This window comes from Coffea arabica, chromosome 8c, assembly GCF_036785885.1.
Source record: "Coffea arabica cultivar ET-39 chromosome 8c, Coffea Arabica ET-39 HiFi, whole genome shotgun sequence".
Lineage (NCBI taxonomy): Eukaryota > Viridiplantae > Streptophyta > Magnoliopsida > Gentianales > Rubiaceae > Coffea > Coffea arabica.
The window spans coordinates 33303306-33327099 of record NC_092325.1 but is presented as its reverse complement, the minus strand read 5'-3'; the positions used below and the strand labels follow the sequence as shown (position 1 = coordinate 33327099).

General features: G+C 35.9%; 2 protein-coding genes and 1 pseudogene across 2 annotated transcripts; all 3 read left to right on the top strand.

Moving 5' to 3' along the window:
- The first annotated feature begins 669 nt into the window (after positions 1-669).
- On the top strand, positions 670-4390 carry LOC113705922 (premnaspirodiene oxygenase-like). The gene is made up of 3 exons (XM_027227826.2): positions 670-1290; positions 3052-3336; positions 3507-4390. Exons 1-3 carry the CDS (start codon positions 670-672, stop codon positions 4146-4148), a joined length of 1548 nt encoding a protein of 515 aa, XP_027083627.1. The 3' UTR covers positions 4149-4390.
- Positions 4391-6622: 2232 nt separating this feature from the next.
- Positions 6623-8469, top strand: LOC113705923 (premnaspirodiene oxygenase-like). The gene is made up of 2 exons (XM_027227827.2): positions 6623-7590; positions 7675-8469. Exons 1-2 carry the CDS (start codon positions 6688-6690, stop codon positions 8287-8289), a joined length of 1518 nt encoding a protein of 505 aa, XP_027083628.1. The 5' UTR covers positions 6623-6687; the 3' UTR covers positions 8290-8469.
- An 891-nt stretch (positions 8470-9360) lies between these two features.
- LOC113705924 (premnaspirodiene oxygenase-like) lies at positions 9361-20068 on the top strand (annotated as a pseudogene).
- Positions 20069-23794: the final 3726 nt, after the last annotated feature.

Genomic DNA, 23794 nt, shown 5'->3' with positions numbered 1-23794 from the left:
CTATGTCATGAAGAGAAAGCACTTATACCATAGTATAAGCAAAGATGCTCATGATTCTGGAATTGTTGGTGAGTTCTATTCTAGTGTATAACACGAATTCCACTGACAATCACTAAATTCATTCCACAACTTATAACGAAAATAAGAGCAAAAATGTGGCAAGGCAGCAAACAGGTAAAGAATTTCAACAACTTTGGGAGAGTTTGCAATTTAATGCCTCTGTGTGCAAGGATAATGCTGTGCCATTTTCCAGGTCAATACCAATGTTTCCCTCTACCCGAAGCCTAGGATTTGTTGAATGGAGAATTGCAATTGCCCTTATCATTACAATATTAAATTCATTAAGACGGTTCTTGAAATTAATTAGAGTCCATAATTAACACTAAGTTCCATTTCTTGGTCAATGTTAGTTGGCATTCACAAATAGCATTACTTAAGCTGTAACCAACCAAGACGAGATTCTAATATTTTAGGGACAATAGCAGCTAACTCATCAGCGCATTTAGTATTCACAATTTTGTTGCTAATTTATGTTCTAAACATGGCTCGTATACCTAATAATTTTCCCAGTGACAATGATTTGCACATATTTTATTAACAATAGTTTAAGAATCAACAATGTCAAGTAGATAAAATAGATAGCAATTGGTCATAGTTCATCGACTGAAAATGGAATATCCCTTCTACTTCTTTGCTTTCTTTCTATTGTTGTCCCTTGTTATAGGTTTAGTCAAGCAATGGAAGAGATCCAAGACAGTCCATAAGCTTCCACCAGGTCCATGGAAGCTACCAATTGTTGGAAACATGCATCAACTGACAGGTTCTCGACCACACTATGCTCTCAGAAAATTAGCTCAAAAACATGGACCTCTGATGCACCTACAGCTAGGAGAAATCTCAACAATTGTCGTATCATCGCCACGTTTAGCAAAAGAGATAATGAAAACCCATGATCTGGATTTTGCAAACAGGGCTGAATTTTTAGCTTGCAAGATTGTATGCTATAACTGTTCAGACATTGTCTGCGCCCCATATGGTGAGTACTGGAGACAGATGCGCAAAATCTGCACTCTGGAACTCCTCAGTACTAAAAATGTCCGATCTTTTGGTTGTATCAGGCTAGATGAGGCTAAGCATCTCATTTCATCGATTCAAGCTCACGCTGCAGCTGGAGAATTGATCAATTTAACAGACCATCTTTCCACGTACACAAGTTCTATGGTTTTGACAGCAGCATTCAGGAAAGTAAGCAAAGTTCACCAAATGACATTCTTGCGGCTTCTGAACATGGTTCGAAGACTCGGCCGAGCCGTTACCGTCTCGGCCTAGGCCGAGAAGATACCGCGACAAATCGAGACCGAGATACTCGTCTCGCCGAGAAATTCGCCGAGATGTCACCACGACGGGTTGTCACGGTCGAGTCACACCGAGTGATCCCGAGTCAAGGTGAATTTAACAAAAAATCATTAAAAAAAAAGGATTAAAAAAGGGAAATTCGGGGACCTCTCTACTGCCTATATCGAACCATGGATAGTACTGATGATCCTTCATACGGGGAAAGAAATGCGAGTGATGGACAAGTTATAAAAGAATTCGCGGGACCTTCTTTAGATTAATCATAGTGGTTCCCTATTCTATTTCCAGACATAATTGGGACAAGCTCATCCGAAACACCGGACATAATTGGGAGAAGCACTGGGACCGCAGCTCAATTACATCGACCCTTGGAGTAAAAACTACAGCTAGATCCTAACACATGAGAAGGAGAAGTCAAAGGTTGAAATCATTCATTGGGAAATAGAAACAAATTTGCCACAGTACTATCACGTGAAAAGATGTGTTTTCTTTTCCACCTTGAAGGTACTACCTTCACTTTACTTTGAAGGTACTACCTTGAATTTGCTATGTTAAACATTCTACCTTCACTTTACTTTTCTTTTCTTAGTATTGTCTGATTCCCTAAGCTCTTTTGCTTTGTTTTCGAACTTTCAAGCGGACTTGGTTCTTATTTGTTAGCTCTAAATAAGAAAACATATGAGTAGGCAGAAGTAAGCACTGCGGGAAATCCTCCGGGCAGCTACAAGGAACCTGGGATTGGTTGGATGACCAGTTATCTCTGTGCAATTAGTTTCATTGATCTTTTTGTGTTGATTCCATTCCGAAAGGTATATGTTCACGAATGTATATGACATTTGTCTTTATTGTTGGTTTTGTTCATTTTCCTATATCTTTTTTTCATCAGATCTGCTGCAATTTGTTAACTTTAACATCTTTTTTGATCAAGTTTCTAAAATTTTAATGCCAACAAGTCCAGATTTCCAAACAAGAAAAAAGAATCAATAAAATCGCAGAAGTTCCACATATAACTCTTAATCAGGTCATTATCTTTTTTTTTTTTGGCCATTACAAACTATGGTATCTATATTGGTAGCTAGGAAGAGAATTATAGCCATCACAACAGACAATAGCCAGGGAAGGGAGTGCAAGGTATATCGGTATGGAGAAGATGTCCGGATGAGAATCACAACCAGACAATAACCTTACCACTTTGGTGACAAACCATTTGATGAATTAACTACATAATTGAACACTTCAATCAAGCGAATCATAAAGGTCCTTCCTACTGTCAATATCTTAAATTCTGCTATTATATTTGATCCCCGGAGACCAGAAGGCCATAAACAACGGATAGCTAAACAACGGAGACCAGAAGGCCATTATCAGAATATGGCATAAACAACCATTTGGCAAAGTACAAATTGGTATCATATTAGCTATTATTGATAGGGACAATGGATAGAGTTGTGTGGCTAAAAAAATATAATGATAACGCTATTTATTGTCATACCATCTTCATTGTTGGGCGGCATATATACATAACACAATCGAGAATTAATTGATTTTTTTTATATATTATTAACAGTTTTTAGAATATTAAATGCTTTAAAATTTGCATCTCACCGAGATAGCGACCGATATGTCGAGACCAATGTGGAACGTTCCGGGTCGCGACCGTGACCGCGACCGCGACTTTGAACCATGCTTCTGAAGGAATCACTGCCTATTTCAAGTGCATTTGAGGTTTCTGATCTGTTTCCTTCATACCGGATACTTCATCCGTTAAGTAGAGTTAAGCCTAAGTTGATGAAGGTGCACCAAAGAATTGATAAAATTTTTGATACAATAATTGCTGAGCATGTTGAGAACCTAAAAAGAACGAAAAGGGGCATGGGCGAGTCTGGGAATGAAGATCTAGTTGATGTTCTATTAAGAGTTAAAGAAAGTGGAGACCTTACCTTTCCGGTTACCAACAATAATATCAAAGCTGTTCTGACGGTAAGTGAATGCTATTGTAATGAGCTTTTGCTTCACGCCTTACTTTTTCTTTTCAATTTCTGATTCTTTGGTCAAGGCAGATGTCAAGAGTCAAAGTTTAACTGCTATACTGTGATAAAGAATTGATCAATTGATGGCATTCCCTAACGAGAGTTTTGATATTGATGCAGGATATATTCACAGGTGGGACTGAAACTTCATCCACAACGGTGGAATGGGCGATGTCTGAGATGATTAGGAATCCAAATGTGATGGCCACGGCACAGAATGAAATAAGGAAAGCTTTCATGGGAATGAAAACAATTGAAGAAACTGATGTTGAGAAATTGCCATACCTAAAATTAGTGATAAAAGAAACTCTTAGGTTACATCCGCCTATTCCTTTATTGGTTCCCAGAGGATGCAGGGAGGAATGTGAAATTGATGGCTATATCGTCCCAGTTAAAACACGAGTTATGGTCAATGCTTGGGCAATTGGAAGGGACCCCAAATATTGGGATGATGCGGAGAGTTTTAAACCTGAGAGATTCCAGAACAATCCTGTTGATTTCACTGGAAACAACTTTGAGTATCTCCCATTTGGAGCAGGGAGGAGGATTTGTCCTGGAATTTCTTTTGGTTTAACGAATGTTGAGCTCCCTTTAGCTCTTCTGCTCTACCACTTTGACTGGAAACTCCCCATTGGCCTCAACTACAACGACTTAGACATGACAGAGACTATTGCGGTAACCGCATCAAGGGAAAACAACCTTCTCTTGTTAGCCACCATGTGTGATCCTGATCTAGCACTCCAACCTCCAAAGGAATATTGATGCTTTTTGGTTGCGCCAACATTCGTACCATCTTATGCACTTTATCGTGGTAATTTGCATTTTGATGTATGATAGATACTTGCAGTTATTCTGTTCTGTTCCTTCTTTTATCTCAAAAAAGTGTCAAGTGTCATGGTCTTCTGAGTTTCTGGAAATTTTATCTATAGACAGAAGATCCTTGTGGATTGCTTCCTCTGGTTTAGTGAAATTGCTTATTCTGGCTATTTCATTGACTTTCCTCATGCTCTTCACTTTCATGCCCAAATTCTGATTGTTGCTAAAAATTTTTTGCCAAAAATTTGTTGATTAAAGCTATGAATGGAGAAAGCTACAAAAGTTGACCATTAAAGCTAATCACAGGTTTCTTTAACATGAATCATCAAGACAGAACTTTGTCTTTTTAAAGTATCTTCATGTGTGCATAAGCAAGAGCAAAGGTTATTGATCAACTAATGACACTTGTAGTTGGCCCCAAATGATTCCTTTGCAGTATGAGCCAAGATGCTTGCATTTTACCACAAATTTGTGGGAAAAATGTTCGAGAAGATAAAAAGTTAACAATAGTTACATTATCACCATGACAGAAAATATACAAAAAGATGCATCAGCAAGATAACCCCATGGACTTGGCTTCTTCTGCCATAAAAAAAGAAAACAAAATGTCAGGCTTCTTATGGTCCCCTAATCATCATTGTACTATCAATTAGTAATCTAATAGTAAAATATTCTGCAATAACACAAATTCTGTAGGTAAGTTTCTACAATTATGACTAAAGAAATTAGTTGCAGTCAGTATTGTAGCTTTGTGTCAAATTCCATTAAATAGACAAAATGAAAACTAATAAGCAACTTATCCGATTGGCTAATGAATTATTCAATATACAATTGAAAATAGGGATAATTTTAGAAACCTCCCTTGAGGTTTCTGACAATTTCATTGACCTCCCTTGAGGTTTCGAAAATAACACTGACCTGCCCTCAATTGATTTTGGAGCCCATTGCTGATGTAACCTGGAATGAATTTACTGCTTTGCCCTAATGCATAAAAGGCTGATAAGAAATGAATTTCTGGAAAAACATAATTAGGTCATTAATTAAATGATATTAACCGTGGTTCTACCTCTAATAAGCCAATGTAACTGCACTTAAGAAATGGCACTAATTGATGCACAAATATGATGCCATTTTCTTGTGATTCGACATGACTTTAGAGAGCAACACAAGGACAGTCTTATACAAAAACTTGGGGAAGATAGAAAAATCGAGGGAAAGGAAGGAGAAAAGCATGACTCCCTTCAAGTTAAAATCTGCTGATTTGCATTAAGATTATTGACATGCTACCCACTCATGCCTTTGTATATGGTTGGCATTAGTGACAAACAATCAATGGTCATGAAATTTGGCTTTGCAATCCTTATCACCTGCTTCATTCTTTTGGGGCAAATGGTGTTTTGAAACTATCTTGGATTGCAGCAATAGTTATGTAGTACTATAACTGCTACAATTATAGCAATTTTGAACTAACGTCAAGTGGCTTATGTTGTCTTACTAATTAGTTCAACTAATATGTTGTAACTTATTATCTCTTAGTAAAGTTACAGTAGTAGTCATCAAATAACAGTCATACATTTCTTCCAAATATAATCTAACTGACAAGTACTACTGGTTTACTTCTTATATAATTAGAAAAAACTTAAAATGGCTGGTACAATGTCGTGGCACTTTTACATTTGTTACAAGAGTTTATTCAGTTGATTTTATAATTTGGATGAATATAAATACAACACCTAGTGTGATATTTATGATGAGTATCATGTTAACTATAGACTTTGGTTGTTCCAGCCTTGCCACTTTTTATTACCTCAAAATCAGATAATCACACAAAAAATAAATTATTTCTTGAGTTGCTTGAGCTGTTTATATGCCTTTGAAAGAAACTAAAAATATGGCCATTGCACTAGACATTGGTGCAAACTGAAACTTCAAGTTGTTACTACAACACTTTTTCTAATAGCTCTTACACTTGCTAGAATTTACTAATTATTTATGTCTTTTAATATTTTTCATTATTTACTAATACAAGTTGTGTATAAATAAAAAGGGAATATATGGAACACAAATATCACCTTACTCTTCAAAATACTTTTTTAATGCTCATTTTTCTGACATGAGCTGATCATGTTACTATAACTATGAGTTCAGGGGAGGTTTATGTCATTTTCAAAACCTTAAGATAGGTCGATGAAATTGTTAGAAACTTCAGGGGAGGTTTCTAAAATTATCCCTTGAAAATAACATTATCTACCATGCTTAAGTTGACAATCCTACTTTAAAACAGTTGAAACCTTATCGAAGAGAAACTATTCTGGTATTAATTATTAGGAAAGTGATATACGTGTTTAAGTAACTTTTGAATCTAGTCAATTTCAACAACCTCTAAAAGATACTTTAGCTATCAACTTAATTTGTGGCTATCCAGACTACTGTCAGCATAAAACTGGAAGCAATCAAAAGATTAGAGAATAGAAGATTACTTGAAATGGATCTTCCCTTCAACTTCATTGGCTTCTTTGCTTTACTATCGTTTGTTTGGATTTTAGTCAAGGAGTGGAAGAGCTTCAAAGCAGCTCAGAAGCTGCCACCATCTCCATGGAAGCTACCTTTGATTGGAAATATGCATCGTCTGATAGGTTCCCCACCCCAACATGCTCTCAGAAGATTAGCTCAGAAACATGGATCCCTTATGCACCTTCAGCTTGGTGAAATTTCGTCAATCGTCATATCATCCCCACGCTTAGCAGAAGAGGTCATGAAAAATCATGATCTTGCCTTCGCAAGCAGGGCTGAGATTCTAGTAACCAAGATCGGAAGATATAACTGTTCAGATGTTGTTTCCTCACCATATGGTGAATACTGGAGACAAATGCGTAAAATCTGCACTCTAGAGCTCCTTAGTGCTAAACGTGTCCGATCGTTTGGCTCTGTTCGAAAAGATGAGGCTTTTCATCTTATTTCATCAATCAAGGCTTTGGTTGGCACTGGGGAACAAATCAATTTGTCAGAATTAGTTTCCTTGTACACAAGTTCCGTGCTTTGCAGAGCAGCATTTGGGAAAGTAAGCAAAGATGACCAAAATGCATTCTTGCAACTGATCAAGGAATCACTACTCCTATCAAGCGCTTTTGACTTCTCTGATCTCTTTCCATCACTCAAAATTCTTCATCCCCTCCTTTCAGTAAAGTCTAAAATGGTGCATGTCCATCATATGATAGATATGATGTTGGATGGCATAATTGATCAGCATATTGACGACCAAGGTAGACCAAAATTGGCAAGTGGTGAATCCTACCAGGAAGATTTAATTGATGTTCTACTACGAGTAAAAGATGGTGATAACCTTCAGGTTCCAATCACCAAAGATAACATCAAAGCTGTTCTAATTGTAAGTGCCATTGAAATAAACTTCCTGCTTTTTCTCCTGTAATCGTGTGTTTCACCAAAAGAAAATGGTTCTGGATTGATGTAGGATATGTTCGCTGGAGGAACTGAAACTTCGTCAACTACGGTGGAATGGGCAATGGCTGAGATGATTAGGAGTCCTGATGTGATGGCCAAGGCGCAAAATGAAATAAGGAAAGCTTTAAAGGGCAAAAAAGCAGTTGAAGAAACTGATATCCAGCAAGCGAGATACCTGAAGTTAGTGATTAAAGAAACTTTAAGGTTACACCCTCCTCTTCCCCTATTGGTTCCCAGAGAATGCAGGGAGGAATGTGAACTTCATGGATATGTCATCCCTGTGAAAACACGAGTTATGATTAATGCTTGGGCAATTGGAAGAGACCCTGAGTATTGGGATGATGCTGATGGTTTCAAACCTGAGAGGTTTGAAAACAGTGCTGCTGATTTCACGGGAACTCACTTTGAGTATCTTCCATTTGGTGCAGGAAGGAGGATGTGCCCAGGAATTTCATTTGGTTTAGCCAATGTTGAGCTTCCTTTAGCTCTTCTGCTCTATCATTTTGATTGGCAACTTCCGAATGACCTCAACTCCAATGATTTAGATATGACAGAGACCATTGGAATAACTGCATCAAGAAAAAATAACCTTTGGTTGCAAGCCAGATTCGCAGATGAATTGTGAAATTTGATTTAATTATTCACAAATTTTCTCGGTTAATTTCACTTCATTCCTTCAATCACTTTTTGTACGAGAGTATCTGAAGTATTGTACTACAAATCCAGGTAAATATCATCACTTTTTGTTTTTATGAAAAGTTTATAGTCAAAGAGGACCTGTGTTCTTCTTTGATCTAGCCTAATAGTTTATTTGCCAATTTACTGATTTCCCTGAGCTTCTAACTTTCCATGCCGCTATTCTACAAGTTGGAACCTAAACTTTTATCAGAAGATTTGTACATTGAATCAGTGCAAGTCAAAGAGAAAGAGTGAACAAGCATTTTCTTACTATGAACTATGAATCATCCAACAACCAACCACCCAATATTGAATAGCCCTCTCATCTTGGATGTTGACTTCAACATCTTTCTTTGCATATCAGAAGCTCAAATATTTGTATGCTATAGTGCACCCGGGCAACCATGATACCATGATCATATTTTCCCCAGAAATCTTGCAAGGTTAAAGTAACAAAATGTAATTTCACTTCTTTCCTGCCTATGACAAAAAATCCGTTAAGTGAATCAGGATGAGCCAAATACTTTCCCCAACTGTAATATGAGCAAAAGGTTTCTATAATAACATTACTTGAATATGTACAGTTCTAATAAAGAAATGGACTTCAGTTACGAATACTAGTTTCTTGAGAAAATATAAGCGAAAGAAAGCAAAGCTACAAACCACTATGCACACAAGTCACACAGGAAAGGAAAAATGAAAAAGAACGATGTGCATTCAACAATCAAAGCATAGACCTAAAAAGCAGCATAGATCCTCTATTCAACAGACTAATATTCTCTAATGACAAGGTTCCACAAAGTGCCTTCATCAGGTGTCAAATTTGGCATTTCCATCCAAAATTAGCAGCTTCTAAAGAGTCACGGTGGATGTTAAATAGCATGCAGTTATTAAGCCACGGTTCGATTAATTAGTGGCAGATATTCTGTTTTAAACATTTGCAGAATAGCCCATCAGACTTATTTTCTAACTGATCCATATTATTCAGCATGTCTTCTGTTAATATACCAAAAATCTTATGTGTCAAGTCAACGTCGACACTCTGGATAAAATAGCAGATGCAATGTAAACTGCACCACATACAATCTAGCTATGGAACTAGAATTTAGCTTCATTGCTTTCTTCCTATTCTTAGCCTGTATTGTAGCTACTCTAAAACAGTGGAAGTGACCCGAAAACACACAGAAGCTGCCGCCGCCTCCATCAAAGCTACCTATTGTTGGAACTATGCATCATTTGACAGGTTCACAACGTCATCATGATCTCTGAAAATTAGCTAAAAAGCATGCACCTTTGATGCACCTTCAGCTGGGTGAAATTTCTACAATAGTCATATCCTCACCGCATTTAGCGAAAGAGATTATGAAAACTCTTGATCTTGCCTTTGTGAATCAGGCACAATTTCTGTCAGGCAAGATCATATGTTATAACTCTTCAGATATTGCTATCTGTCAATATGGTGACGACTGGAGACAGGTGTAAAATATGTGCTTTGGCACTCCTCACTGCTAAACGTGTCTGGTCATTTAGCTCCATCTGGCAAGATGAGGCTTTGCACCTCATTACTTCAATTAAGGATCTAGCTGTTACAGGAGAATCAATCAATCTAACAGAAAATCTCCTCTCTTATACAAGATCTGTGCTCTGCAGAACAGCAATCATTACGATGAATTTGAGAAAGAATGGTCTGCTATTTACGTTCTAATGTTGGTAAAGTCATTAAGGAAGTAATGCAAAGCCATTGACCACCTCCCAAAAAGAAATTTGAGGGAATTCTGAAGAATTTCGAGGATAGCAAGGCAATAAGTTTCAGTTTCACTACTGACTTGCAAGTTCAGTTTGTTTTAACGAACAATTTTGGCTTTTGATGCTGGATATGTTTTCTGCGGGAAATAAAACTTCATCAGCAACAGTTAAATGGGCAATCTCAGAGGTGATTAGAAATCCAAGAGTGATGGTCAAGGCACAAAGTGAAATACAGAAAGCCTGCATGGGAAAGAAAACAGCTGAAGAAAGTGATATTCAAGAACTAAAGTACTTAATAATAAAAGAAACTTTGAGGATACATTCCCCCCTGTTGATTCCAAGAGAATGCAGGGACGAATGTGAAATTGATGGGTATATAATTCCCGTTAAAACAAGAGTCATGGTCAATGCTTGGGCAATCGGAAGAGACCCTGATGTAAGACTTACCTCCTTTAGAGGCAAATTATGACCCACATGATTGATTGATATTCTAATTAATTGATTGACAATTAATTGATATCTCCCATTAGGCAATGATTGGTGATTGGTATCCTGATTAATTTATGGACATTTTGTCAATAATTAATTAGTATATTCCATTTGTTAGTGATTGATTGATATCTATTGTTAATTGATATCTTATTCAATCAGTTAATCAATCAATTGGTCAGAAAATATTAATTTCAGTTATGAATTTTGACAAGATTTCCTTGATGGAAGGAAACTCTAGGGATTTTTGTATTTGCCAGTAAGGGTCCCTAGCCTATCCTATAAATAGCCTGTGGTATTCCATCAATCGTACACTTTTGGGTTAGGCATAAGTTAGAAGATCCTTACTCTAAATTCTCTTTCTACTTTTCCTTCTTTTACATATTTTATATTGTTAGAATAGACAAGAAGAAGTCAAAGATACAAGAAGAGATCAACTTGTGCTTGACAACAATGGTTAGAGGTAAGTATATTTAAATTTCCGCTGCGTAGTACATTCACATGTACGTAGTTAGTTTAACATGCGGTATCAGAGCCAACCTCTAACCATGTTGTTTAGCTTATAATTTCATGGTTTATTGGCAATCTGATAAAAGTTTTAGAGATTCGTATCAAGTTTAAACGAATCGAATTTAATTTGCCATGGGATCTATGGTCTATTTTCTCAATAATTGAGATTTATTGACTAATCCTATGTATATGTATCATTCATATGATACCTTATTTGGTTATGCAATTCATCCAGATTTTCTCCAATAATCTGGTATGATTACAAGTAATTTGAATGTTTCTTGGACTTACATATTTGTGATTGTAAGGGTTATATGTATTGATTGTTATTATCAATACAATATAACAATTCGAGAAACATATAAAGAGTTGTTATATTCAACAATCAAAAGATTAATATCATATTAATCTATGCAAGATAATTGGTTGACTTTATATGAATGGATCTAGTGGTTTATTGAATCTTTGCTACCTTATTATGAGATAAATATCTGAAGGTATGATTTCAATATGAGTTTGCCTCCATGTTTCTATTGTTATTTGGAATTATGTAGTATTTTGTGCACTACACTTATGTCTATTTATCTCATATTATAAGGTCGACATTAGTATGATTGATTACATTTAAATTTCAGAGAATTTCCTTTATAAAGTGTGTTTTGCATCTCAATTATTTGATGCATGAAGTATTTTAATCACATAAAGGTTGGTGGTTAAAAATGAATATAAGAAAAAAAAAGGAAATTATGAAATTCTTTTGTCAAAATATAGACTTTTGACTATTTTGATATCCTTATAAAGTCTAGTACACTTTATGTTTGAGAGTAGCCATATCATCTCAAACATTGATGTACTACAATTTTGATCACATATGATTTAGTGATCAAAATCAAGGATTTTTTGGTCAACAAATTCACTACTGATTTTCTATGAATTTTTATTAAAAGTTTTCTTACATCATATTTGGGAGTAGGGGTTGGTTTTTTGAAAGATGAGCGAAAAACTCGGATCTCAGCAGGCAGCTAGGGTTTATCCTAACTAGTGCATGGCGGCCAACGGGTCGTCGGAGTCGTCTCCAGAGGGAGGGCCGCCGCAGGGCAGGTCGTTTGCGGCGGTTGTCTCGGGTGGGGCTGCGGTTGCAGCCTCAGATGCGTTGGGGGAGGTCTCCACCTTCAGGGGAGAACCTGCTCTCCGCCTCACCAAACAGGACATCGCCAAGCTTGCCGAACCTTTCCAGAATGCTCTTGTCGGGAGGTTTGCGTTCACCAGGCCTTCAATGGAACTCATCAGAAAGTTCATCACATCTCTAGGCCTTAAAGGGGAGTGTGCGGTGGGATTGCTGGATCAAAAACATGTGCTACTTCGGCCGGCGTTGGAGGAAGATTACACCAGGCTTTTCGCAAGGAGGGTGTGGTACGTACGCAGTTCTCCGATGTCAATATCCAAATGGTCTTTGGAGTTCAAAGCAAATCAGGAGTTGGCATTTGCTCCGGTGTGGGTGGCCTTTCCTGAGTTGCCCCTACCCTTTTTTCAAAAACAACAACTGCTGCGGCTTGCTGCAACATTGGGGAGGCCGTTGCGAGTAGACGCTGCTACCAGTGACCTTAGGCGCCCCTCGGTAGCGCGGGTACTGGTGGAGCTCTGCATCTCGGCGCCGCCAGTGCAGCGGGTCTGGATAGGTGACGATAACTATGGGTTTTGGCAGCCGGTGGAGTTGGAGGGATTGCCTGAGTACTGCTCCTATTGTAGTATGTTTGGCCACGGGGTTGGTTCGTGCTTTCGGAAGGACCCATCTCTGCGGCCAGTGGCTAATGGCCAGCAGCAGCGGCGGAGATATGTCCCACGGGTGATCTCAGAAATGGGAAGGATGGCGGTGACAGCAGGTCCACAGCGTCTCCTTCAGCAACCAGATGCGGTTGGCGAGGGTACGACAGCAGCTATCGAGGAGACAAACGGCAATGAGGAGTTGGACAAGATAACTATGGGAGATGCGGTGACTCCCACGGAGAGGCCTGGGGCTCCTACTCTGACTCCGGAGGTGCAGCGACCTGGGGGCAATGCCTTAGAGGAAGCTCTGGAATGCGCGCTGGAAGAGGGCGAGTTGCTGGTTGAGCATCCATCGGCAGGGACTGTCTCGACCCAACCCCAGCAGCCTGGGTTGTCTGTCGCTGCGTTAGTAGAGGAGACCATTGTTTCTACCGCAGGGGAAATCATTCATAAGTTGGCTGATCAGGTGTTTCGGGAAACAGAAGAGATGCGTTCGGGAAAGCCCCAAGCTACGAACCAACTTGATGAGGGGGAATTCACTGAGTCGGAGGCTGAGGATGGCCATTCATCAGCTAATGGAACCTTCACAGTGGCTGCATCGACAGAGAAGGCGATGGATACTAGCGACCCTTCGCAGCAATGTAAGCAAATTACATCTAAAGTGGGAAACGATGCACTTGGGAAGGTAGCCAAAAGTCATGATCCACATAATGTGGTATTAGTTGGAGACACACCCCTTGTGGGTACAATTACACGAACAGAAACGGAAAAGTCCCGGTTTGAAAATGTGCCACAGTTTAAAGATGTGTTCGAAGAGTTTCAATGGGAGAAATTACATGGTAAGATTCCTCTCGTTCATCTAAAACCTTTTCTTCATTCAGGTACAAATGATAACCAAAATGGAGAGGGAAAGGATGATTCGCAACGTGATACAGACGAATATCACGACCAGACACTAATTCACGAGCAATTTACCCAAGTGCTATCAAAGAAAACGAGGAAGCAGCTCTCAAAACAAGGTAAAACAATGCAAACACGTCAAGATGTTAAACCAAAGGGCCATGCTCACTCACAATCTCACAAATGTGGGGCACCCTCGTGTGGTTGATTTCGTTCAATTGTTCTTTTTTACTTCAACAGAGGTCAGGTTTGGCCCCCCTCTATTTTGCTATTTTTCTTTTTTCTTTTCGGTATAAATAAATTAGGGGATGGCATCCCTACCCCAATTTGGGGCTTTGCCAAAAAAAAATATATATATATATATTTGGGAGTAGCCACAGCATCTCAAATATACGGTGTAAATAACTTTAATCACATAAGATTGAGTGATTATAAAAGGAAAGGAAAATTCAATGAAATTCAGTCAATATAAAGTTTTTTGACTATTGATAAATAACAAGATGCCATGTTAAGAATTTCACTTTTACATTACTATTTGGGAATAGCCACAGCATCTCAAATATTTGATGAGAAAAGTTTTTCATCACATATAGTTTGGTGATTAAAATTATGAATTTTTAGTCAACATATTGACTAGTTGACAATTTTTCTTATAATGCCGTATACTTAAGAGTAGCCATAGCATCTTAAGTATATTGGTGCTTGGAGAAATTTTGCATTTCTTTTTCACATATTGTTGAGTGATTAAAGAAATTAAAAAAAAATTGGCATCTATATCAAGTTGCAATTAATTCATTGAGATAGTTATCCGGCCCCACAGGGAGGTAATTATTTTGATGAGATTAATGGACATAAGATGGTAAATTAGACAGTCAATTAAAAGATATTTCTATGCACACAGGTACGAATTATTTCTTTAATTCATTGTTCTAAATTACTAATCTTATGATTAAGTAAAGTAAATTCTATGCATATTTGCAACTTTTGTCCACAGAAAGGTTTGAATTTACTATTTGAATTGACATAAGGTTGATTCAAAATCAAGGTACAAATTTCATAGCTTTTTTTTTATATATAGTTATTGATTGTTAATTTAGTGTTTCATTCCAATGATTTTATGGTTCTTATTAGCTTGATTTTTAAATTCATTCTCTTTTGTTTTGGTGCAAGTTTTAAATTAGGACTTCCATGAGAATGAACAAACCATTCTCATAATGTGGATATATTTGCTAATATAGAGGTTGAGTATGAGAATTAGAAGCAATTTAATAGTTTGCTCATTTTGTCTCATATTCATATAAAATAGGGTTCAAACCCTAATTATTTATAGTTAAATCTTGCATGAAAGCCATAAAAGAAATTGTTGCAAGTTTTAACTAGCACCATTAAAAGGCTTTCTTTTGTGACACTTAAATATTGAAGTGTATTTTAGCTCATTTCTTAGAGTTGAGAATTTTGCTATATCATTAATTAAAGTCCCCTCAAATTGAGATTGAGTTATTTCTATCGCATTTCAATCTTGATTCTTTCATGTAGAATTTCTTAACCATTCAAACCTTTATAATACACATAAAGCTATATGGTTAATTACTTGTTTTAACCATGTGTATTAAGAAAGGATAAAGATGTTAAGAAATAAGAGAAAGTTAATCTTCATGAAAGAAGAAATGGAAAGAAAGGTATTTTTGTTCTCATTAAATCAAACAGCGATAAAGACCAATGTTGTTTGTAAGAGAATGATATTTGATACTCTACTTTGAGAGAAAGTAACTCAAAAGAAAATCTCAATTGTTGAGTGTTATAAATTGTGATATATTTGGTGAATTGACTAAAACTGTCAATTTACGCTGCCAGTATAATAAATTTCTGATTATATGAAAAGTGAACAAAAGTTTCTTTATAGAAATAAAAAAAAATGTTCACATAAAGATAAGTGATGTGTTATTGCTCATTTAAGAAAATTTGTTTTTTTTCAAAAAACATTATTTTCTTGTTACTTTAGAATTTCTATTTTCAAATTAATTACTATTGGGTATGATTATGAATCTCATTATCCAGTAGTAGATTTTGAAAATAGTAAAGTTATTAATTCTAAAGTTTCTAGTAATATCCTTTGAATTGAGCAATAAACTGCACTTGATCATAATAATTATATTGGCAGCAAGTATGTTTATCACTGGAGAAACTCCTTAAATTTTGGCATAAGAGATTGAGATACATCTCTATAAGGAAATAAAAGAGTTGATAAATCATAAATCTTTAAAGATTTTAGATTTATTGACTATAATATTTCAGGTAGACTGCATAAGTAAAGCAGACTATTCAACCATTATGGATGCCATAAGAGTTTCTTTATAACACTAAAATTTTGTGAATTATTTTCTATCATTTTTGATTGGTGAGAGATATTTATCTCATTATTAGGTAACCATTCATCAAATATAAAGTTCCTTTCTTATTTGATAAAGGATCAATATTTGATACCTTTGTAAGTGTTCAAACGAGAAAGGAAATTTGAAATTTGAGAGATAGAAAATGAAGGCACACAAAATTAGAGGACAATCCTATATGTGCTCATTTTACAAATTCCTTAATTATGAAGCATTGCTAATGAGTAAAACAATGCTTGACTAGTTGCATCCAAAATGATGTATCTTAAGGAAATAATAAGATAGTTGTGGATATAGTATTTTGATAATCTTTATATCTTGTGAGTAATGCCTTGAAATTGAACTATATACTTAAACAATTTCCTCCAATGTTGTTTAAAAACCACTTTGATTTTGGTATGGATGGAAATTAAGTTTAAAATATTATGTTCAGTTTTGTGAGGCTAATCAACCTACACATAAAGAAACTGTACAAAGGAAATAAGGCTATTTTACTTCAAGAAATTTAGATTCCTTTACACTTCAAGAATTATTAGAACTGAAGATTTAAATTTCTTAAGAACATGAAGTAAGTGGGAGTGTTTTGACTCTCGAATGGAGTTTTGAAATGGTAAGGATTCATATTGACTCCTTTGCATATGAAAAATTGATAGCTTTTCTCAAAATAATTATTTAATTATTTTAGATAAGCAATCAATTGAAAGACTCCTTGTCAAACAAACACATAAAGATAAATCCACTTTTAACCTACTGGTTAAGTTATCTTTGACGCAGTGGGAGGCAAAATGTTCTCTATAGAGAATTGAAGTTCTCTGGTTACTATGTTGTATACCTACAAGAGTTTAAGGATGAATTGGGTAATGTTTTCATAAGGTGCAAATGGAGAAATCTCCATATTCAGGAATAATGTCACAAATTACCACAAAATCTCTACCAAGTTTGAGAGGTTTTATTTAGGGTAATTATGACACTAATAACTCACTATTAGAGTTACATTAAATATGAAAACAAATATCCTTAACGTGACTCTTGATAATTAGGTGTACAAATGTGTCACCATAATACATTTGTAGAGAATGCAATTTAATTTTTTTTTTCCCAATAGTATTCTTCATTTGATCTTAGAAGAATTTTTTCTAGTAAATTAATATACATTAAGGTAGTGGGAGTAATACTATGAGAGTTTTTCTCAATCATGATATTTGTGAAATCCTTCTATCATTGATATTCACAAAATAGAATGTAAAAGATAGTTAATCTATCTTAAGACGTCCATGCAAGAATTCTTTGATTACTTTTAAGTAATAATAGTGAACAATTGCATAATGTTCACATCATGCATTGGAATGAATATAAATTCACCAAAGATGCTATGAAGTTATACCACAGGCATCTACTATTTGGCATAAAGTTTGTCAATATTGTATTATAGCCATTATAGTTATTTGATTTGACTATACCCTTTCATTATGTATACATGAAAGAGTGGGAGTCAAAATAGGCAAGTCGACATAAAGTATACAATAATTATTTGAAAAGCAAAAAGTAACTATTGAGTATTACGTGGTGGCTTTCCCCGGCGTTGTCTCGGCAGCAGAGGTTTGTGTTGGATGTGCTCCCTAGTCTCATTTGCTGGAGTATTTGGAAGGCCAGGAATAGAGCGGTCTTTGATGGTATCCAGCCGCAAGACCAAGGTATTTGTAATATGATTGCTCACGATGTCAAAGCTGCGTTTGAGATTCGGTTTCAGAAGGAGTTGGGTATGCTGACTTTCCCCCAATTTTATGAGAAGATCTCTTACCCATCCTATGTTTACAATATCAGCGTTGTCCGATGGAAGGGGGGAGGCCAAGGGGTGCTGACACTCAATACCAATGGATGCTCTAAGGGGAATCCGGGTGTGTGTGGAGGAGGGGGGGTGGTCAGGGATTCGAATGGGCATGCGGTGTTTGCGTTCTCGGCGTTCCTTGGAGAGGGCACGAGTCTACGAGCAGAGGCATTGGCTGCCTTGGTTGGCATCCGGTTATGTCGTGCGAAGGGAGTTGAACGTCTGGCTATACAAGCTGATTCATTACTGTTGATTGGGATATTACAAGGGCGGCTACATTGCCCCTGGCACATTAAGAGAGAGGTGGAGCAAATATTGAGCCTGGCGGGGGAACGTCCTATTTTCATGCACTGTTATAGGGAATCGAACAAGGTTGCTGACATCTTGTCCAATGAGGGGGTTTCTCACCCGCTAGAAGAGGTTAGGATTTATGACAGTTGGTACACTATTCCGTTGCTGGCTAGGGGGGAAATTAGGCTTAACAGATTAGGAGTACCTTCCATTAGAAGAATAAAGGGAACTAGGGATTTGGTGTGAAAAACATGGGCATTGCCCTGTAAGCGACGTAAAAGGTTGTGATGTTACGTTTTTATGAATAAAAAAAAAAAGAGTGGAATGTATCTACAAAAAAAAAAAAAAAAAAAAACTATTGAGTATGCAGTAAAGAGTTATTATTATTGATCAAACAACTAAAGATTGCCGGCTGAATTGTTAATGATCAAATAACTCACATGGAACTCAATAGTTCATTTCGTATTTTGCTTTTATTCTCAAACTATTGTTATTGTCTAGACACTCGAGATATTTATATGATTTTGTGCACATTGTTGTTCATGTATAAATTAAGGATCATGTGATCCATAAAGTTAGACCCTGAATAACTTATATGAAGTTATTCATAAAGTTTTTTAAAAGCACTTGATTAGGAAGTATAATACATTGTAATATATGGAAGGAAGTGTTTGCCATGAGAGCATAACCACCATGATTCGTGTATTATTATTTTCTAATTAAGCAACTGTTACATAACTGCTGAATTTGGTTAGTGACAAACAAGATTTATGGCCATTTTTAACTAGTTAGTCACTCATAAGTTATATGACTATGGCATGTGGGTCAAGTGGGAGAATGTAAGACTTACCTCCTTTAGAGGCAAATTATGATCCACATGATTGATTGATATTTTAATTAATTGATTGACAATTAATTGATATCTCCCATTAGGCAATGATTGGTGATTGGTATCCTGATTAATTGATTGACATTTTGTCAATAATTAATTAGTATATTCCATTTGTTAGTGATTGATTGATATCTATTGTTAATTGATATCTTATTCAATCAGTTAATCAATCAATTGGTTAGAAAATATTAATTTCAGTTATGAATTTTGGCAATATTTCCTTGATGGAAGGAAACCCTAAGGATTTTTGTATTTGCCAGTAAGGGTCCCTAGCCTATCCTATAAATAGCCTGTGGTATTCCATCAATCGTACACTTTTGGGTTAGGCATAAGCTAGAAGATCCTTACTTTAAATTCTCTTTCTACTTTTCCTTCTTCTACATATTTTATATTGTTAGAATAGACAAGAAGAAGTCAAAAATATAAGAAGAGATCAACTTGTGCTTGACAACAATGGTTAGAGGTAAGTATATTTAAATTTCCTCTGCGTAGTACATTCACATGTACGTAGTTAGTTTAACACCTGAGTCTTGGGATGATCCAGAGAGTTTCATACCCGATAGATTTTAGAACTCTTCGATTGACTTTACTGGCACTCATTTTGGATATCTCCCATTTGGTGCAGGAAGGAGAATTCGCCCAGGAATATCATTTGGTTTAGCCAATGTTGGGCTTCCTCTAGCTCTCTTGCTCGACCATTTCGACTGGAAGCTGCCCAATGGTCTCAAATCCAGTGAAATAGACATGACAGAGAGTGTTGGACTAAATGGAGGAAGAGCAAACAATCTTTGCCTTCTTGCCACGATGTATGATCCATCCCTTGATATGCCAACAGAAACTTTGTGAATGCATCAAAGGTTTTGGATAACCAGCAGCTTTCTTATCAATGTAATCAAAATTCCTATAAGTGAAGCTTTATTTGATATTGCCAAAATATTCCAGTTAGATTTGGTTTTTAGTTCCTTAATGATGTCAAGGATTTACTTTCGATTGTCTTGAGCCATTGAAGAATTGGTATGGTAATAATAGGATTTCTCGCTTGATGTCAATAGACTGTCTTATGGATTCTTGTGCTGAAAAAAATACACATAGGTTCAGCACTGTTTAACAAGTTCAGCAAATAGATTTTCATTTATCAAACACTCAAAACATCTAGATGTCTGAAAAAATTCAGATTCAGCACTTTTTTATGTTATCAAACATACCCTTAGTTTGATTACATGTGCCACGCATATTACCTATTTTCGGCTGATAAATTCTATCGAAATTGGACTCACAAACCAGTTGGACATAATTTTATAAATTTAGGGACCAAAGTGTCATTCTACAAGAAGTTTAGATACTAATCACTAATGGCATTCACTCCTTATCTTATACGCAATGTATTAAAGAACGTCATGGAGGTGCATTCCTTGAGGCAAGACGCAACTCACTTGCCTTACGCATGTCTACGGCAACAGAATCGTCGATTTTTAAAACTGATCGTTTTGATTCTTCTAAAAGGTGAAACCTGAATTGACCCTTAAAAGGACAGTTACGTTTACAATTCTTGAACCTCCAGTTTCGCTTTGATTTTGGTTCGAATTTTGTTTCGATCACAGTTCCGATTTCTGTCGATTATGGTTCCGGTTCTTTTAGTTATATTTAAACATTTGTTATTATAAAATTGATTTTAAGAAAATATAACAATTAATGTAGAAAAAAAGAACTTTAGGTATTATTATGTACAAGGAAAAATAAACAATGATGCAAATTTTATGAAAAATGCCACATTTTTTATTAGATTGGATTGATCTTGGACTTAGATTAGTTATGGGATAAAACAATGGGTTGTTGGATTAGGATTTGGGCTACTGGTATTGGATATTGACTATTGATATTAAACTTTAAATTGGCTTAAATAGATTTAAGTGGCAAGTGTTTTTTAGATGATTTGAACCGGTTCTAAATTGCCAATTCCAATTCCAGTTCAAGTTTTTGATGCAAACAAGAAACCCTTGATTGTTCAACCTATCATTCTACGTCGTTAGGGCAACCTGAGAGTTACTTAGGATTGAATAATGTGAGTAGTTGTAATATTTTATTAGTAGTTGTATTACTAGTTTTACGTATTTTATTAAGATTTTTATTATTATTGAAAATATTGGACCAAACTATGTTGGGTCCTATGATTGGTCCTACATCGAGTGCTAGACATTGTCCCACTCAAATACGTGGCTTTGCACTCCAACTGTTTCTTTCTCGGACACTGTCCCACTCAAATACATGGCTTTACTTATTTTGCCAATTCCAATCAAAATATATCGTTTGTTGGTTTTTACCGGTTGCGAGAGTTTCTCTCAATTTTTATGAATTGAACTGTTGATTCATGGTAGGGCTTTGTCTGTGTAACGTCTCCCGTGAAAGGGTATTCGTAAAACCCCTTCTGTTTCCACACTTCCATTGCTGTATTATTTTTGATGAATTTGAATCTGAATCTTTAGTTACAATTATGATTATAGTTCTAATTTTCAAAATCTGACTCCGATTTTGATTCAGCAAACGGCTGATTCCGATTCAACAAGTGGCCGGTTCGATTTTGATCCAGTTGTGATTCAAATTTTCACGGTGGCCACCCCTAAGCTGCCTCAGCATGTATATGTGCAAGGCATTTGTTTACTTGGGTGAATGCCCCACAATGCCTCAGATCTTGGGGCGTAGCCCGGGGCATAAAAAGCGTTTGCCTTGGGGATTAGAAACCGCATATAAGATTCAAGAAAGAGAGCTATGGGTTGAGAAGCTTTTGAGTCAGGGAAAGATGAACAATATAGGAAGATCCGCATGACTGTTTGGCTCCACCAATCGATAAAGAAGCTGTTGTTGAATCACCAATATTGTTTTTGACGATCGTTCAAGATAAAATTCTAATACTCCCTCCGTTCCTTATTAGATGGCCTGAATAACTAATTCTCTTAGATTAAGAAAGTTGGTTATTTTCTAAAAGTCAACAAAAGTTTAACTTTACTTCTCAAAATTACCCTTTATCTCTATTCATCTCTTCAACTACTTTTATTGTTAATGCTACAAATACTGCATTTAATTATTTAGAGTTCCAATTCAAGAAAGTTGAAAGGGTAAGCAAGGGTAAATTTGGAAAAAAGTTCATAAATGCTTTCTTGATATCATAAAATGACAGATAAAAAGAAACAATGGATTAGGACATCTAATAAGGAACGGAGGGAGTAGAGTTTTCAGGTGAGCTAGCTTGCATTTATGAATTAAGTCTTAACGACTTTATAGTCGTCAGTTTTAACTTTCCAATTTCCATTGGCATAGTACTGTTAGCGTGGGAATTTAGAAGCCCTATGCGTTTTCCAAGTAGTCAAAATTTTTGAAATAATACCTTTATTTCCGTGCCTTCCAGCTAATTTATTGCGTACTTTGACTTCATGTTTCTGTGAAATAAATATACGAATCATTTTTTGATTATAACTAGAACTAGAGGTGGTAAATCAACCCACCTAACTAAATTTACCCATACCCGCCCATGAATAGATGGGTATGGGTATCTTAAATTTTTGTAACCCATTTAGAATTCTCTTCCCCCCAAGTCTCTTCTTTTCCCCCACTTTTTTTTTTTCAAATTTTTCATTTTGTCATGATGTCAACAACTTTTGTTTCATTATTATTATTATTATTTGTTGGTTTTATCTTATTATTTTATTTTCTTTTAGTTTGTTAACTTGCTCATTTTTTAGCATTACCAATTTATGATAAATTTTAGCCTATTTTCTTATCTTTATAAAATGAAATTTTAAATTTATATATGAAAAAAATGTTAGGGGTTCAAAATTTTTCGATTAAGTTTTTATATTAATTTTTATAGTACTCAGTTCAAATTTTTATATTCTTATTATTCAATTATTAAATAATTGGTAATTTTGTGACATAGAGTATAAATGAAAAAAAATTGGTAATTAAGTTTATTGAACATTATAAGTAAATATTTAAAACTAATGATGGGTACAAAGAGTGGTATAAATTGCTAACTTAGTTTGCAAAAATGAATTTACAAAAAGTTAAAATAAATGGGTTATAAATGGGTAATTGGGTTACCCAATTCATTTTTTAACTTACCCATTTATACCCATCTAATTAAATGGGTATAAATGAGTTGACTCACTTATACCCATTATCCATTTTATCCAACCCAAACCCGTCCAAGTCACCCATCTTGACACCTCCAACTAGAACCTTCCCTTTTTTGGATCCATCTTATATCAATAACCCGATCGCCCCACATGATTATTATTTCGAGAGCTTTATCCATGATAGAGTTATAATCATACCACGTTAGTATGATTATGTGAATAAGGGATTTGGGGCAAGAACGGTTGCAGGAAGCAACCGTTCTAAAAGTTTGATGGCCAAAATTTGGCCAAAAAAATATAAGGTCCTGACCTGTTCAAAAGAAATATGTTCAAAAGTAGCCTGCATATTGTCCTGACCTGTTTCTTTGCTCTATTACTTGGCATCTACTACTCCTGTCCAGATGGAGATTCACAGATGCAGACTTTTACATTACGGTTAAGTTCAGATAATAATGGAAAAAAAGACATCAGATGTATGTTATGGAGCTTCTCTTAGCACAAAAGTAGGA